The following is a 15,547-nucleotide window of genomic DNA, read 5'->3' on the forward strand; positions in this document are numbered from 1 at the left end:
CACACAAAAATAAAGGCACTCATTTTATTTATCCAGTAACAACAGAGGATTGTAAAAAAACAAAGGAACAGTTTTTTAATTTTGAAATTACACACACATATTTAACAACAGTAGTATATTTGATAGGACCAACTCATCATTAGTATTATACAATTTAAGTAATGTAAACAACAACATTATTCATATTATCAATTCTTGTATGTATTAGAAAACTGCCTGCATGTTCTGTGTTAGCGTGTCAAAACTGACCCAAGACCCATGACATCCAGCCCAAAATTGTCAAAATACAAAGTTTATCATCCAGTATCGCTTTTCACCTCATTCATATCCATCCAGGTTCTGAATTTAATAAAACGTTGAAAAATTCTTTCGTTGTGTCAAAAGAGCTGTCGTTCATGATAATGTGAAGTGCCGTCCCCATAAAAACAAGGAAATGTACTTTTTACACATTTTAACTTGCAAACTGCTCAAAATTGACCCTAACACAACAAAAGGGTTAAGTTTTTTGCTCTGTTCATGATTCAAGTCAGCTACTGAATCTATCCAAATGCTAGAGCTACTGCAGCTACAACATCGTTACCCAATCATTTTTTTTTTATCTGTGAGGTTGTTTAAAGAAGCCAACTATGCAATACTTTCTGAATTAAAAGTCTGAATCCGAGATGGAGGAGTAGGGGGTATTTTTGTAGCATCAAATATGAAATATGTCCGTCCAGTTTCACAGCAAGCTCAGAGTCGGTCATATCCTTGTCTGCGGCGATCTCTGATGATCAGGAAGGTCATCAGAGCGATCAGGATGAGACCCACCACCATGGCTCCGATGATGATGGGAATGACTCTCTTGTTAAAGTCGGCCCAGCACTCCATCTCTAAAACAGAAGAAAAGTGGAGGCGCAAAATTCAAGCCTTCATTTCTGGTAAAAATGCAGGAGGAACCTGAGGCAAAAGAATGTCACGTTTTACTTATTTTATATCCCTCAATCACCTTTTCCATACTGTCCCTTGGGCACTTCGAAGGCCTGCATCTGGAGGGGAACCAGCTTGATCTTCAGCTGAGACGACATCAATAACAGACTCTCGGATTTGCAGTTGAAGCTCCGACCGTTGGCTGTTTTGAACAGCTTCTCGTGGTCCATCACACCACTGTAAGTCTTATCTGTGTGGCAGAGGATGAAAAGCAATTCTCAGGGTCAGGATATTTTTTCCAGGTCAGAAATATCTACTGTGTTTCTGCTCTTACTGGTACAGCTTTTGCAGACGGGGTGAGGAAGCAAATGAGCACTCATCTTGGTGATGTAGAAAGATTTCTTGTCCTGGCCAGAAAAATACAGACATTAGATTCAGAACCAAACGTGAACCTAAAATCTTGAAATGTTCTTATGACATAAACTTAGACTTAGACAGACTTTAATGATAAATTCACAAGTCACAGTAGCTTAGTTGCACATAAAACAGACATTCTTAAAACCCATAAGTAAAAAAAAAAAACACAGTGCAGTGAAAGAATTTATGAACAAATGTACAAAAGTAGTAACATGGATTCTGAAACTGCTGAATTTTTATTTGGTTTCCATAAAGAAAAGAAAAGAAACGCCACTTTTTTTTCTTGATGATTAGACTTCTCATCATGTGATAGTCTCAAACATTAACTATGTTTTTCATTTTCCACATTTCAACTGAAAGCTTGTCAGTCTAATTTTTCCTTTTGTCCAAACAACTGAACTGTTTTAACTTTGACTGTAATCAATCTGGTAACATACTAACATTTTTTGTCCTATTGTGCTTCTGTACTTTTCATCCATGTGATAAAGAAATACCTACTTTATTCTCTTAATACTAGTAGCCATATGATAAGAGATGGGCACTATCGATTCTGCTTATCGATCCGATTCTTCATCGATTCCCTTGTCAATTCCTCCTGTGAATTTTTGGTCTAGAAAAAGTAGGCGTTCATGGTTTTGTGTAAACAACTGAAATTTTATTGAGTTATTGAGATGAGAGGAAATTGCTCGTTGGATCCTAACTAGCTCTGCTCTGCTGATACTTAGCGATCGCTACACTCGACTGTCCCCTGATGTGAATGACCAGCTTCCAGGTAGAGATTCTTCTTCGTCGTCTTTTGTTTTATGGTGGTTGTCAAACAACTTTAAGGCGCATTATCTCCACCATCTGGACTGGGACGTAAAGATTGGCACAAAAAGTATTGATGTGGAGAATCAGTAAGCATGATATCGATGAACTGAACCAGCTGGAACTGGTAATTTAAAAGAACTGGTCATCGAATCCCATCCCTAAATATGGTAATACATGTCATTGCCCATTATTATTAGACTGTGAATGAAACTACAGATTCTGCAGAAAACCACTGCAGACTGTGTGAGAACATGCACAAATGAACATGTGCAGCTTTTTATGTGGTACCTTTTTGAAGGTGAGCTGTAGACTGGCTCCATTGTCTGGCAGAGTGAGAGAGAGAACAGCGTCTCCATTCGTACAGTAACCGGTGGCTTTGACTCTGGATGGGTCCAAGTTGAAATACCAGGTCTTTTCAGGGCGCACAGGAAAGAAATAATGAATTAAAAGTCAGAGTTATGATTAATTATCTCTGCTCCCTTTTGTCTTTGTAAAACACGAAGTGAAGCTGTAGTTGTTGTTTTCTTTTTCAGTTTTGAACGTTGAAACCAACATGTAACACCTCACTCGGAGATGCTGATACAAACACACACTTTATGCAAAAAAAACACAAAAAAACTGCTGAAATACCAGAAAATGACAGCAATGCACAGATACACAGCATCCTACTGACAAATGAACAACGCTGACGGATGCACACAAAAACGCAGAGTGCTGAGCCAGTCGCAGCCTCTGACCTTCTTCTCGAAGACTACGTACTCCACTCCCATGGTGGCTTTGATGCAGGGTCTCCCAGAGGGGTCATTCAGTGTGTAGGTTCCTACGGAGAAAACAAACACATAGCTACACAAATATGTACTGTATATTTTAAGAAATGCTTTATTGGTGCAGTAAACAGATGAACTAAATGTCTTCTTAGCTCACAGCTTTTAATCTCGTCATCTGTAAACTTTACTGTTAGAAAGCGCACATAAACTAAAGTATTGTGCACTTGGCCAACAATTTATTTAACTAAAGGAACAACCCATGTCTGTCTGCCTTAAAGTTGTGGGACTGTGCAAAAAAAAACAGTTGTAATTAACACACTTTTCCTCTGATCTTGATGTGAATGCCATCAACTTAAAGCTGAAACGCCTTCTTTTCAGTCTGTGTTGAGGTTCAGGCTTTATGTTTTAAATAACCAGCAAAAAGAACAGAAATGTGTTAGTGCCTAAACAGCTCATCTCATTTCATCTTCCATACCACTTAATCCTGTACTAGGGTCGCGGGTCACACACCCTGGACAAGTCGCCAGCCTATCGCAGGGCTGACACTGAGACATACAACTCATGCTGTATGTACATGGACTTATTCACTGATGTGTATAGGTACAACTCATGTAATCTCATGTATTTATTAAAATACATGTACTCATTTTTATCCACCAATTAGCCTAATGGGCATGTCTCTGGAGGTGGGAGGAAGCCAGAGTACCTGGAGTGAACCCACGCGAACACAGGGAGAACATGCAAACTCCACCCAGAAAGGCCCGAGCTGGACTCAGGCCCGGACCTTCTCGCTGGGAGGCATCTGCGCTAACCACCGAGCCACTGTGCTGCCCGTGCCCAAACATTTAGGGCCCTAACTACACATCTACATTAATCTCTGGATCTGACAACTTCTTTGTCACATGTAAAAAATAAATAAATAAATAAATAATGAATGATCATATGCATATTTATTTTGCATCTCTCTACTTTGTTGAACCATGTTAAATTGTGTATCATGTTTTGTAATGCACACTAGCATCAGCTGCAGTGCAGCTCTCAGTTAATCAAACAGTGCATGCAGTGAATATGAATTCACTGCAAACATATGCACGCTCATATCAAATAATTTCCCTTCCCCTGATGTTTATGTGTAATCTAAGAACTTACCACTGATCTCTCACAATTTACTCTGACTCATTCAAATCTCACTACACTGGTCAGACCACATTCTCTTTTCCTTTTAGCCATGCTAAAAAAAAGCCGTGCATTTTCTTTAGTTTTTAAATATTTTACTGCATCTTCCACCTTAGAGGTTCCACCTCTATTTGTGTCACCATTTCAACATCTTTTGGATTCTGCTGCAGGAAATGGTTCTGTTGTTTTGTGAGTACCTGTGGGGGGTACGGCCTCTGACGGCTGCAGAACTGGTTGGTAAGTCATAGATGCAGCAGTGGGCGGCTCGGAGTCTGAAGCTGGTGTGATAGAGTTGTCATTTCTCTGGAGGTGGGCACCTGGAGGAGAAAGAGACCTGTAACTCTTTATCTTTATCACCTTTATTCTCTTTGTACTTTTAGATAAATAGTAGCATCAATGGCAGCGTGCTTTAATAAACTAAAGTAGCAGTCAGCGCAAATACAAATATGACCACATGAATGAGTTAAGCCCGGAGGAAAAGTGCGCTGGATCCACTACATTGGCAAGGTCCTTGCTAAGTCGAATGCAGACTCCACATAGCAACTCATGTATTTCATCCAACGACCCTTAAGCGAGCCTGAACTTTTATTTATTAAGTACCTGTTGTTTATTTACCAGTTGACTCCTCTATGTGCCAATAGCTGCACTTCAATTTAATTAAAGCTTTAATCACGTATGTCTATGAAGATTATCTAACGACTCTTCTGAATTAGATTACGTGTGTTCAGATTAACCTGAGGGATATCTTCTTTGAAGCGTAACTCTAATAACCCATTAATCCACAGCATCAGTGCACAGTGAGTTTTGGCACAAAGTCAAGGCCACACAGTTGAGTGACACTGCAGGACAAGGCAACTAGTTTACACAGAGTGAATCTGTGGGTTGTGGGGGCTTGTGCGGGATTTGAGTCACGCCATGCGAGTATGCTTTGATGATTTTGTCAAAGCTAGAAATGGAAACAATGCAAAAAAACTGCCTCAAGTCTGGACTGAGAATGAATGTTTTGGATATGTTTAGCGATTAGACCACAAATGTATCATGATAAGCGGCATTTAAACAACAGCACACAATAAAAGTTAAGTAGAAATCTATTGTTAGTGCAAGACCTCTGCTTTGTGTCAATTTCCCTTCTTATTTGAGAATAAGCCGGTAGAAGTACCGCAGAGATGTGCCTCTGCTCATCGTCATGTTAAAACCACACAGTGGAAAGATGACATCTACAGGACCACTAAAGACCACGAAGTAACAATTTCTGTGTGTGAGAGGAAATAAGATCAGCATTAGGCGGCAGGGCTTCGCGTTATCATTGATTGTGTGTAAAGATTATATTACAGGGGCCCAAAATGTCATGCAAAGAATAAATAACATCACAAAGCCGCACCTCCCACTGAATAGAAAGTCTGTGGGAACTTAAATCGTGACGAAAGTTTGTTTTAAGTGACGAAATGTTTGAATTATATTGACCACTCATGTTGAGCAGGTTTAGACTCATCTGACGAGACTGACATTTGAATATTTATCAAACTTACCTGGAAAAATGGCAGCGAGGAAGAAAAGAAACCATCCACCTGTGTGACTTTTGAGCATCATAGTTAGGAAATAATAACAGAAGGAAGAACGGCGAAGAACTTGTTGAGCAGAGCTGCAGCTGTGGTTTGACTCATAAATGTGAAACTGTTTAACACTTAAACACCTCAACTAACAGAGGAAGTGATGTGGGAGGCGGGGCAGAAACTGCTTCTTGACTCAGCACCGACAGCTCCAAGCAGAAAAAAAAAAGGTTAAAATAGTTTAAAAGAGAAGTTGCTGAGAAGATGGCTTCATAGATGTGCATTCTTACTGTTTCACATGGTAGTAGTAGAAAACAGCAGAGAACAAAAATAAATAAATAAACAATGAAAACCAAAGGTGACAAAACCAATCATGTTTTAATTTCACATGAGTAACTGGTAAATGGTAACTCTGGGTTCAGCGGGTTCAGTGTCGTGTTGTCCATGTGCTGATCGAACTACATTGGATCAACACTGCATATAGATAGTGCACATTAACGGTGGGGTAGGGTGTGAAGTTCTGCTTAAAGAAGTGACTGTAAGGTCACAGGCCACATGTTTTCAGTGATCACCAGGGCAGTTTCTAGGAAAAATGGGTTCCCCCTGAAAGACTACTGTGTGTTATGATGTTTTTATTCGTTTTTCAGTGTTCCTGTAGGTGCCTAACGTAAAACTCAGTCACCACCTCCATCACCTCAGATACCACTCCATTATATATTATATTTCGTAAACATTAAATATTATGTTTTGTGTAAAAACTGATGAGGAATTAGCCTAGTCTTGGAATACACAAAATCTAAATGAGCTACCGTAGCTCTAGGCAGACAGCTGATGCCCTGGGCCTCTGCTCTGCTACTCCTACTCCTGGCCTCCCTCTCGAGTCTTTTCTGCCGTCCAGATCTGTGTTTTTTTTTCAGAGGGCCATCATCTTCATTGATCTTCCTCTCTACATGCTATGGTTTGCTCCCTCAGGCGTCATGTCACGAGGAACAACGAACCAGGGACCAAACCATTTTTAAGAAGGGTCCAAGGGGGTTATGGAAATGATTAAAATAAGAATAATTAAAATATTGCACGTCCCTGTGGCTTTATTTTAGCTCGGATTCATTAGTACGAATATATATTAGTTAAATTTATGTAGAATAATTTAGTCATAGATGCTACTGGGGGCTGTGTGTGGCTCCAAATGGGTGTTGGGCCCTTAGAATTGTCATCACCTTTCCCCCCATATGACGGCATTGTGTATCACTGACACACTGCTGCATGTTGTACATGTAACATTTTGGGAAATGCTCTTTCTGAGTTAATAGGTATTTGCTCACACGTTCATGTTTTTGTAACTTTGCAGAAAAATTGCATTTTCGTGCATTAATATACAAATATCTAAGCTATTACTGTTTTCCTTTTCTTTTTTTTAATGTGACCTTCAGCAAACAGATTATGAGAGACAAACCAGCTGTTTCCCTTGTTACTATGAAGCCAGCTGCTAACTATGGCCTGATAGTTCTTCAGTCTTCATATCTAACTCTATCTAATTTCCTAAAATAAATAAATAAATAAATAAATAAATAATAATAATCATTCCTGTTTAAAAAAAAGTAACTTATTTTTCTTGTTTGCGTACCACAGCAGTAAAATTATGCATTTAACAAAGTAGAACATGTAATATCAGTAGAAATATTTTTTTAGAAAGATGTTTTATTTTAAGAGTTTATTTATGACATTATTACATGTTATACTCATATGTAACCACTAGGAGGCAGGATTCTGCTTTCATAATCTGCTTTGTGCTTAACACAACGATATTTATCGAAATACTCAAACAAAAAGATGCCACAACAGTGACATACTTTGTGTTAATAATCATCTTAATGGGGCTGCAATGGCCCATTAAGGGCGACCAAGCATCTTACGTTGTTGTTTTGCGGTCAAGAAAGTTGATGCAGTCTGGGAACTTTGTGCATCCCTGTAACTGCACCAATACATTCACATGCAGCGTAACATCTGAGCGTGTTTCACCTTGCTTCACTGACGAGCAGTGAGGAAATCTGACCAGGCTTAGGCTAAAGGTCGACAGGGACAAAGTATCAGTTAAAACACACACACAAACACACACACACACATACACAAAACACTGATCAGACACAAATTGGCTCCTAAACTCGTAGAGTGGGGCCATTTCTGCCGTCACACAGTCAGTACTTTATATGATTTGAAGTGTGAGACACTGTCAGTGCCTCTAAGCAGAAATAATTAGTCCATCTCCTTTCGTGCTCTCTGTCTGATACTGACTGTGGTATTGACTGTGCAGGTAGGAGAGCAAACAATAGAGCAAACATTTACTCTCCTTTTACCGACTGAGCGTCGTGAGCATTAATGTGTGTGTGTGTGTCCTCTGTGCCCTCCTGTCCTCTGCGCATGTGTCCCTCTCTGTGTCTCTCTCAGGATTCCTACAGTTCCGGGGAGAACTTCGCTCAGTGTCCATCCCTCTGCGTAGAGAGGAGTCCAGTTGTTCTCTCTGAGCCCAGCAGGATCGACAGCAGGCCTTCAGACTCAGTGAGCATAAATATCGAGATTGCGTTTCTGCCAGCACACGTGTCCATCAGGTGGTCTGATTTTTTATTTTATATCTTGTAGCAGATCACAGCAGAACGTCCAGCAGGGTCAGACGATGAGGAGCAGAGTGGGGCTGTTTGTGCTGGGCCTGCTGTGCCTCCACAGCTCAGTGTTCGGGCAGGTAAGGGGGAATTATCATAACCTCTATAGGGATGAACTATTCAGCTGTTAATGGCAATGATGATGTTTACTGTTAATTTAAATAAAAAACAGTAATATATTATTAAAAGCTGTGATTCAAAATGTTCCATTCAGAGGTTTTAATCGGCTAAAAAATATCAGGAATAAAAGTGCTACACGGTTAATGTGAGAGAAGAGAGTTATTATGTCCTCTGAGGACGGGGAAGACGTACATCCAGTCAGCTTTATAGTTTCTGGTTGGTTTTCTTAATAAAGCATTTCTGGATATTGTTCAGCTACCTTTTTATTTATTTATTATTATTATTATTATTTCCCCAGAAGGATTTGTGTTGATAAAATGTAAAAGTTGTAAAAAACATTAAAGATGTTGGGACTCTGAATGCAAAGCCTACAGGCAATACTCAGGGCAAAAAAAAAAATAGACTTCACATAAAAGAGTCCAAAACAAATACAAGCTGAGTTTTCCTTGAACTCAAGATGCAAACACAAAATTATATTATAGGACCATGTACCTGTAAAGAAAGTGATTAGTAGTTCATAATTAGTGGCTGAATTTAAGGTTTAACTAACATTTCTGATATTTTTTTTTATCATTCACAAACTTTTGTACCTTGCAACCTTTTGAAATTAAGCAATTTTGACTTTGTTGATAAAATCTTCTTCCTACATAAAACTCTACAGTTTTATATTCTGTTATTTATGACTTCAAGTTTATGGTTAACTTGTTAATTAAAAGTTGCATGTCTTTCATAGGTTAAAGAAGATAATTATGACATGAGGAAAGCAAAAATAATCACGGGAAAAAAATTTTCTTTTCACAGTAATTATTTGTAAGGATTACTGTATATATATATATATATATATATATATATATATATATTACTAATGCATCAACACTGTAGTTATGTTTAATGGCCTCATATACTCTGATTAATCCATAGCGTTGCACTATAAAAAGGATGATTTGGTGCTCAATTTAATACAGTAAAATAGTAAATAGTTAAAATAATAGAAGTAATCAAGGACCGTATAATATGTACTTCACTGAGCAACTGTCCTCGTCTTTATGCTTGAAGTTTCACCAAAGACCGTGTTTCCCTCGATGACTTCATTTTAACAAAAGGCCTGCAGACATATGTCGATCGTTATTTCACCATAAAACGTGTGCATTTTTGATTATTGTCTCGGCTTTTGCAAACTCACCCCTCTCTTCCACTTGCGCAGGACGCTGACCAGTTCCAGCTGGGAGTTTTAGTCTTCTGCGACGACCCGTCTGTAGACAAGGCCGTCGGCAGCGCCTTGGAAAAGTTCAACGAGAAGCTGAGCACCGGACACAAGCTGGCCCTCTTTCAGGTCCTGACAGCCAGCAAGGTACGAGGGACATTCACCCACCTTGATGTGTGTCACGGCAACGACAATAACAACTAATTCCTCGTCACTGGGTTTGCATTTTATACTGTTGTTTGTTGCATTATCGGTGCATGGACTTCACACATGTGGCTGGTACATCTACTCCACACAGAGCTGTTGTCAGACCTGTAAAAATAAAGATAATATTAGTTGCTACTTACTAGAAACACTGATGTCATGCATCAGTGCTACAGAGTTGTTCTTTTATTCGTAAATCAACTAAATTGTGTTAAAAGTGAAGCCAGCATCGTGTTAAAGATTACAAACTGATTTAAGTATCTTTCTAGTTTGCGACAAAACAGGAGGAACCGAAACAGTGGGATGATTACCAAGAAATTCTAGGAAAACACGCCATGACCCTTTGACCTGCGCTACATATTGATTGCGTTTGTGTGCCTGTGTCTCCAGTCGGTGAACGGCTCAGACTTGGTGTATTCGCTGCAGTTCACCAGCAGGAGGAGTGACTGCCTCGCAGGGAGCAGCAAACCCTGGTCAGACTGTGACTATTTGCCGCATGGACGCAGGGTAACAAAACCGTTCTCCGTTCATTTATGTGAAAATAATGTAAACGCACGAATGCATGTCTCTGCAACTGAACATCTGGAACATCATCTATCCCATTATCCCGCCACCCCCACCCCCACCCTTTCACTTCCCAGAAGCCGATCTCATGCAATGCCACTGTCACCGTGACAGAGACAGAAGCCGACACCACACAGGTGGAGTGCGTGCTGGGTGAGTGAATGACGGAATGAATAAATAAGTGAATGAATGAATGAATAAACACGATGATCTCATTAGAATTTAATCCTCAGGCATCAGATTATAGTTTTTAATCACACGTGTGCAGCCTGCAGAGTTGGCAGTGAGACATTTGAATTGAAGAAAACTTTTTCTTTTTTTGCACAGTTAGCTTAGCTTAGCATAAAGGCCGGAAACAGAGGGAAACAGCTAGCCCGGTTTAGAGCAGAGGTGATAAAGTAGTCAGCATCTTTAAAGTTTTTGAGACAGCAGCGCAAACGTGTGAAGCGGAACTCCAGATTCTGGATTTAAAGACAATTCGTCAATCGTCAAGTTTATTCTAAACCACTGGTATTCAACAGGGCCCCCTAGGGGATTCGTGGAGGTACTGCAGGGGGGGATGCAAAATCTTTGATTGATTAGATATTTTTTATATTTATATTTAACTTTCTTTAAATACACTATAACCTGAATGCAACACATTTTAGTAAAGGAATAAATGGAGGAAGAAGACATACTGAATGCAAAACGAAAATAATCATTTATATTTATAAATAGCACTGGGCTATAGAGCGCATAGAGTAGGTAGGGGGTCTCTACTTAATCTCTCCATCAGTTTGGGGGTCCTTGGCCTAACAAAAATGTTGAAGATCCCTGTTCTAAGCGAACTATATTTTCTGCAGAGATGTCAGAGTGGCATCAATGTTCTTATTTAACCTTTGGCAAAAAGATAAAACAGTTAACGACGCCAAATGTGCAACTATTTCTAACTATAGAGACACAGAATAAGGCTTTCATTTGTGTCATCTCACCACAGAAACTACCGCGAAATAATTTTAGACACATCTCTAAGAATAGCGCTCTCATTAAACACAAATATGTTCAAATATTTTCCCCTTGGGACCTCATTTAAAATAAAACCAGTGGCCTGTCATGTTGCGATCTGTATGGGAACTGACCCGTAAAGACTTGTCTTGTATAACAAACTGAAACGAATGCATGTTTTTCATGTTTTGAGGGTTTTTCTTACAGAAAAACAGCAGCAGTAGTCTCTTGTTTTCCCCCCCATGACGCTCATGTTTGCCGGATGACAGCCTATTTCTCATTAAGAAAACAATGAGTCAGTGAGGAATATGTGCACTGGTGGGCGCAGGGGTAACTGAGGGCCGCCGGTTGTGTAATGCATCAACATTATCTGTCGTTATCAGCGAAAAGGAAAAACACAATATTAACTTATCACTCCTTAAAAGGCAGTGTAGACTTTAATCTGTTTGCCTCGACGTAGGCGTACAGTAAATAGATTCTGTGTTTCTCTGTCCTGCTTCCAAAATTTCTTTTAGCATTTTAAGTATCGGCTTGGGAAATCACAATAGAGAATAAAGTAGCGTTTTACGGGCATTAAAGAAATAAAACTGCGGCTGATTTAAAAAGCGGAGGCGTTAAAACATCTTAGCAGCATTTTACTTCAGTGATGAAGCTGGTGTTGGTTTAATTTTTTACATGTACATGTATAAAAATTGTGTAATTGTTCAAAAACAGAGATACTGATGATGAACATTATCTTAACTGTCTGTCATTTATTGTCCTATAGACTGGATTAAAACCAGAATAGGAGGTCACTGGATTCTTTATTTAGCTGGTGTAGAGAGGCTGGGCAGAGGGAGGGAAGGAAGGAAGGAAGGAAGTAAGAGAGCGAGAGCGGGTTATGAAACTGTGGAAGTTGAAATTGCGTCTTCGTCTGCTTGGGTCGGCCCCTAGAGGTTTTTGCATCTGAGAGACCACGAAAAACAAAACAGTTCCTGACGTCACAAACGGTGGCAGAGCACATCCGCATGCTCATTTTTAGCATAAGTACAACAGTTTTCATTATGGCTGCTTTTAGTCAGGCTAGCGGTTCAGTCGGCGCCAGTTTTGTCCGTGCAACGCTGGATTTTCAAATTCATTCTACATCGATCAGCCAAAACATTAAAACCATATGGTTCTGCACAAGGCTGCTTTTCCTCTGACGCGTCTTGAGATACAGACGATAATCTGATCTCAATGACAAAAAAACAAAAAACAAATACATCTCTGCCCCTTTGTTTTAATTAGTTTACTACAGTATACACCGATCAGCCACAACATTAAAACCACCAACAGGAGAAGTAAATAACACCGACCGTCTTGTGACAATACAGTGTTCGGCTGGGAAACTTTTGGTTTACAGCAGCCATCTCCAGCAGGATGCAGCCCGACACACACACACACACACACACACACACACAAAAACGGTTTAGGAACAACTAAAAAAAAACATGAACAAGCACAGGGCGTTGACCTGACCTCAAAATTCACTAGATCCCAAACTGACCAAGTATCTGTGGTTGTAAGTTACAACTTGACTCAGGTCTTTTGCAGACTTTTATAACCATTTGATGAACCGTCTTGCACTTTCAGCTCATCTTCTGAGGGAAATTGCGGCTCTTTAAATAATTTCCCCACATAGGTACAAGAAAATCTAACTCAGCGGACAAATTTAGACATTTTAAATAACCTTAGGTATATTTATTTCCGGTAATGTCTCTTGCTTTGTTTCCTTTTCTAAACATCGGACACTGACGCAAAAAGTTGTTCTTGCTTAAGTTATTTTCGTCCGTGGTGAATTTCTCTCCTCTCCAGATGACCACATCTTTCCAGAGAAAGCTCCCTGCCTGGGCTGCCCCGAGGAGATCGACGAGGACTCGGAGGACCTCAGGGTTCCTCTTTCAGTCTCCATCTCCAAGTACAACGCCATCTCTGACTCTACTCACCTGTTCGGCCTTAACAAGGTCGGCCACGCCACCAGACAGGTACAGGCTGAAGTGAAGGCGGAGGGACTGAGGAGACGAAGAGGATAATATTATGAAAAGTGCATTTATCTACGTACTGTGTGCATGTTTTTCCTGTAGGTGGTTGCAGGTTTCAGGTTCAAGCTGAGATTTGATATGAAGAAGACCAAATGCAGCAAGGCCGAACACAAAGACCTCAACGAGCTGTGCGTGGCTGATGACGAGAATGTTGTGAGCACGAGATCCCATTTTTACCACGAAATCACACGATACGATCACGTCCAAGCTTATTCAACTTGTTTGACTGTGTATTTATTAACTTGTTGTAGGAGTTTGCGAACTGTAACTCCACAGTGGATGTAGCACCATGGAGACTTGAGCCCCCGGCGGCACACATTCAGTGTGAACCAGGCGCGCTGCCTCCCACGGTGAGACACGCTTTCCACAAACCTTACACAGAGCATTTTATAGAAAACTGCTACAGAGCTGGGAAGAAATGTTACCCTAACATCTCATTCAAAGGTTTGATGTTGTCTTGTCTCAGCAGAAATAAACACATTATTTACGAAAACCTATTTAGTTCATAAATCTTTGGTTGATTAGACATTTTTTATATACATTTTTTTATTTCCCTCCACAGATTTAAATTTCTTTAAACACACATTAATTAGATTCAACATATTTTAGTAAAGGGATCAACGGAGGCCACTGCCAACATGGCTACAGCCAGATCCAACACGTTGAACTTTTTGAAAAACACTCCTCAGAAAAGCCAAGAATGATGTTATCATGGGTTCAAGTCCATTATTTGCTGCTATTTTTTAACCACTAACTATGACTTTCCTTGAAATGCTCACTAGTAAAGAATACATATATATGGTTATATGTGGTTATTTTAGATTCAGTTATTTAAGTGAGCAACCAGAACTTGTAGTATATAGTACGGCCAAGTCCAAGGAAAGGAAGCTGCATCAACTAATTCAGGGGTGTTAAACGTACGGTGCGCTGGTCAAAACCGGCACATGGGATGAATTTTCAAAGTGTGAAAATTGCAATTTTTCAACAATATTATCACCCATTCCTATTGATTGAGATTCAAATCCAACTGGGCTGCATGTGGCCCATGTCTATTCATGATGTCTCATCTGTAGAACATTGAAACTCATTCTAGTTGGAAAATTTCAGCGAGCTCCATAAGGAAAATTATAAACGGCTCTTTCTTCCGTTCAGATTTTCACCAGGCGTCGCCCCCCTGGCTGGTCTCCACTCAGGCACATCCTCTATGGCCGCCCCTCCGCCGCCTCACCCACAGCTTCAGCCCCACAATCCACTCAGAAGCCCGAGTCATCTGAGGAGGACGCAGCCTCCAAACCGTCCGCCTCGCCCGACGTAGTGGGGGATGACAACCCCTTCCACTGCCCGTCCAAGCCCTGGAAACCTTTCCAACCCGTCTATGAGGCGCCTCCAGTCCCCACAGGTGTCGGAGAGGCGGCCGCCCCTAAACCTACAGGAGTTTTCAGTGATACAGACCTGCTGTCATAAATCTACCCTCAGGGAAAGCACAAGAGAAACACATTTATCTCACTGGTTAATTTTTGTTTCTGATGATGCTGTAGGGATGTGTTTTTTTTTTTTTTTTGGAAGGATCACCTTCAGAGATGATATACAGATTTATGTGGTTTAAAGTGAGGACCACACAGCAACTTAACAGATTTAAATGAAAATCTATCACCAAATGAAGAAGCAAAAGACCATTCACACACAAAGTTACAACGCGTGCGCAGCACAAGACCTAATACCTGAGAAATGGTTCAAAAACACACCTGCAGTAACCATTGATTGCCATAGGTGGCGCCAAAGGGAGCAAGATTGGCACTTTTAAGTTTATAAAGAACCTACTTGGGTAAAAATAAACAAACAGTTTCTATTTCTTGTAACTCGTCAGAAGGCAAAAGTTTCAGTTATTTGAGTGATTAAGTTTGCTCAACAAAAAAAAAAAAATCAAAAAAGGGTTTTCACTCTCAAAGTAGAAAATCTTTAATAAAAAAAAAAAAAAACAGTTTGTTTCCTGTTGTTATTTGAGACTTTAAAGCAGATCAGATTCGCAGTTGCAAATGGAAATAAGGAAAACAAATCCTCTAATATCCATTTAACCTTTTTAACTTCACCAACAATATTTACAGATGCAGGTATCTCGTAAAGAGTG

The 15,547-nt window shown here is 40.0% G+C and overlaps 2 protein-coding genes across 3 annotated transcripts; one reads left to right on the forward strand and one right to left on the reverse strand.

Moving 5' to 3' along the window:
- Window positions 1-10: 10 nt before the first annotated feature.
- LOC125009536 (lysosome-associated membrane glycoprotein 3) lies at window positions 11-5,736 on the reverse strand. Its single transcript, XM_047587579.1, has 7 exons — window positions 5,606-5,736; window positions 4,274-4,393; window positions 2,871-2,953; window positions 2,422-2,544; window positions 1,241-1,313; window positions 986-1,156; window positions 11-869 (listed from the first exon to the last, which is right to left on the reverse strand). The coding sequence occupies exons 1-7, from the start codon at window positions 5,664-5,666 to the stop codon at window positions 730-732; spliced, it is 771 nt and encodes a 256-aa protein (XP_047443535.1). The 5' UTR covers window positions 5,667-5,736; the 3' UTR covers window positions 11-729.
- A 2,280-nt stretch (window positions 5,737-8,016) lies between these two features.
- On the forward strand, window positions 8,017-15,400 carry kng1 (kininogen 1). Of its 2 annotated transcripts, none has more exons than XM_047587303.1 (9): window positions 8,017-8,182; window positions 8,264-8,363; window positions 9,608-9,754; window positions 10,202-10,318; window positions 10,453-10,528; window positions 13,193-13,362; window positions 13,462-13,572; window positions 13,671-13,769; window positions 14,572-15,400. In XM_047587303.1, the coding sequence occupies exons 2-9, from the start codon at window positions 8,298-8,300 to the stop codon at window positions 14,881-14,883; spliced, it is 1,098 nt and encodes a 365-aa protein (XP_047443259.1). In that variant the 5' UTR covers window positions 8,017-8,182; window positions 8,264-8,297; the 3' UTR covers window positions 14,884-15,400. The 2 variants fall into 2 exon arrangements, with proteins under 2 accessions (XP_047443259.1, XP_047443260.1); XM_047587304.1 differs by having other exon boundaries at window positions 8,063-8,182; window positions 8,267-8,363.
- Window positions 15,401-15,547: the final 147 nt, after the last annotated feature.

This window comes from Mugil cephalus, chromosome 6, assembly GCF_022458985.1.
Source record: "Mugil cephalus isolate CIBA_MC_2020 chromosome 6, CIBA_Mcephalus_1.1, whole genome shotgun sequence".
Classification (NCBI taxonomy): Eukaryota; Metazoa; Chordata; class Actinopteri; order Mugiliformes; family Mugilidae; genus Mugil; species Mugil cephalus.

What these genes read in the sequence shown, in the direction of transcription:
- LOC125009536 (XM_047587579.1), bottom strand. Translation starts at nt 5,666, where the DNA reads ATGATGCTCAAAAGTCACACAGGTGGATGGTTTCTTTTCTTCCTCGCT. An exon ending in ACGTAGTCTTCGAGAAGAAG is followed by an intron (nt 2,545 to 2,870) that starts GTCAGAGGCTGC and finishes CGCCCTGAAAAG; the next exon opens with ACCTGGTATTTCAACTTGGA. An exon ending in TACAGCTCACCTTCAAAAAG is followed by an intron (nt 1,314 to 2,421) that starts GTACCACATAAA and finishes TTTTCTGGCCAG; the next exon opens with GACAAGAAATCTTTCTACAT.
- kng1 (XM_047587303.1), top strand. Translation starts at nt 8,298, where the DNA reads ATGAGGAGCAGAGTGGGGCTGTTTGTGCTGGGCCTGCTGTGCCTCCAC. An exon ending in ACAGCTCAGTGTTCGGGCAG is followed by an intron (nt 8,364 to 9,607) that starts GTAAGGGGGAAT and finishes CCACTTGCGCAG; the next exon opens with GACGCTGACCAGTTCCAGCT. An exon ending in CAGGCGCGCTGCCTCCCACG is followed by an intron (nt 13,770 to 14,571) that starts GTGAGACACGCT and finishes TCTTCCGTTCAG; the next exon opens with ATTTTCACCAGGCGTCGCCC.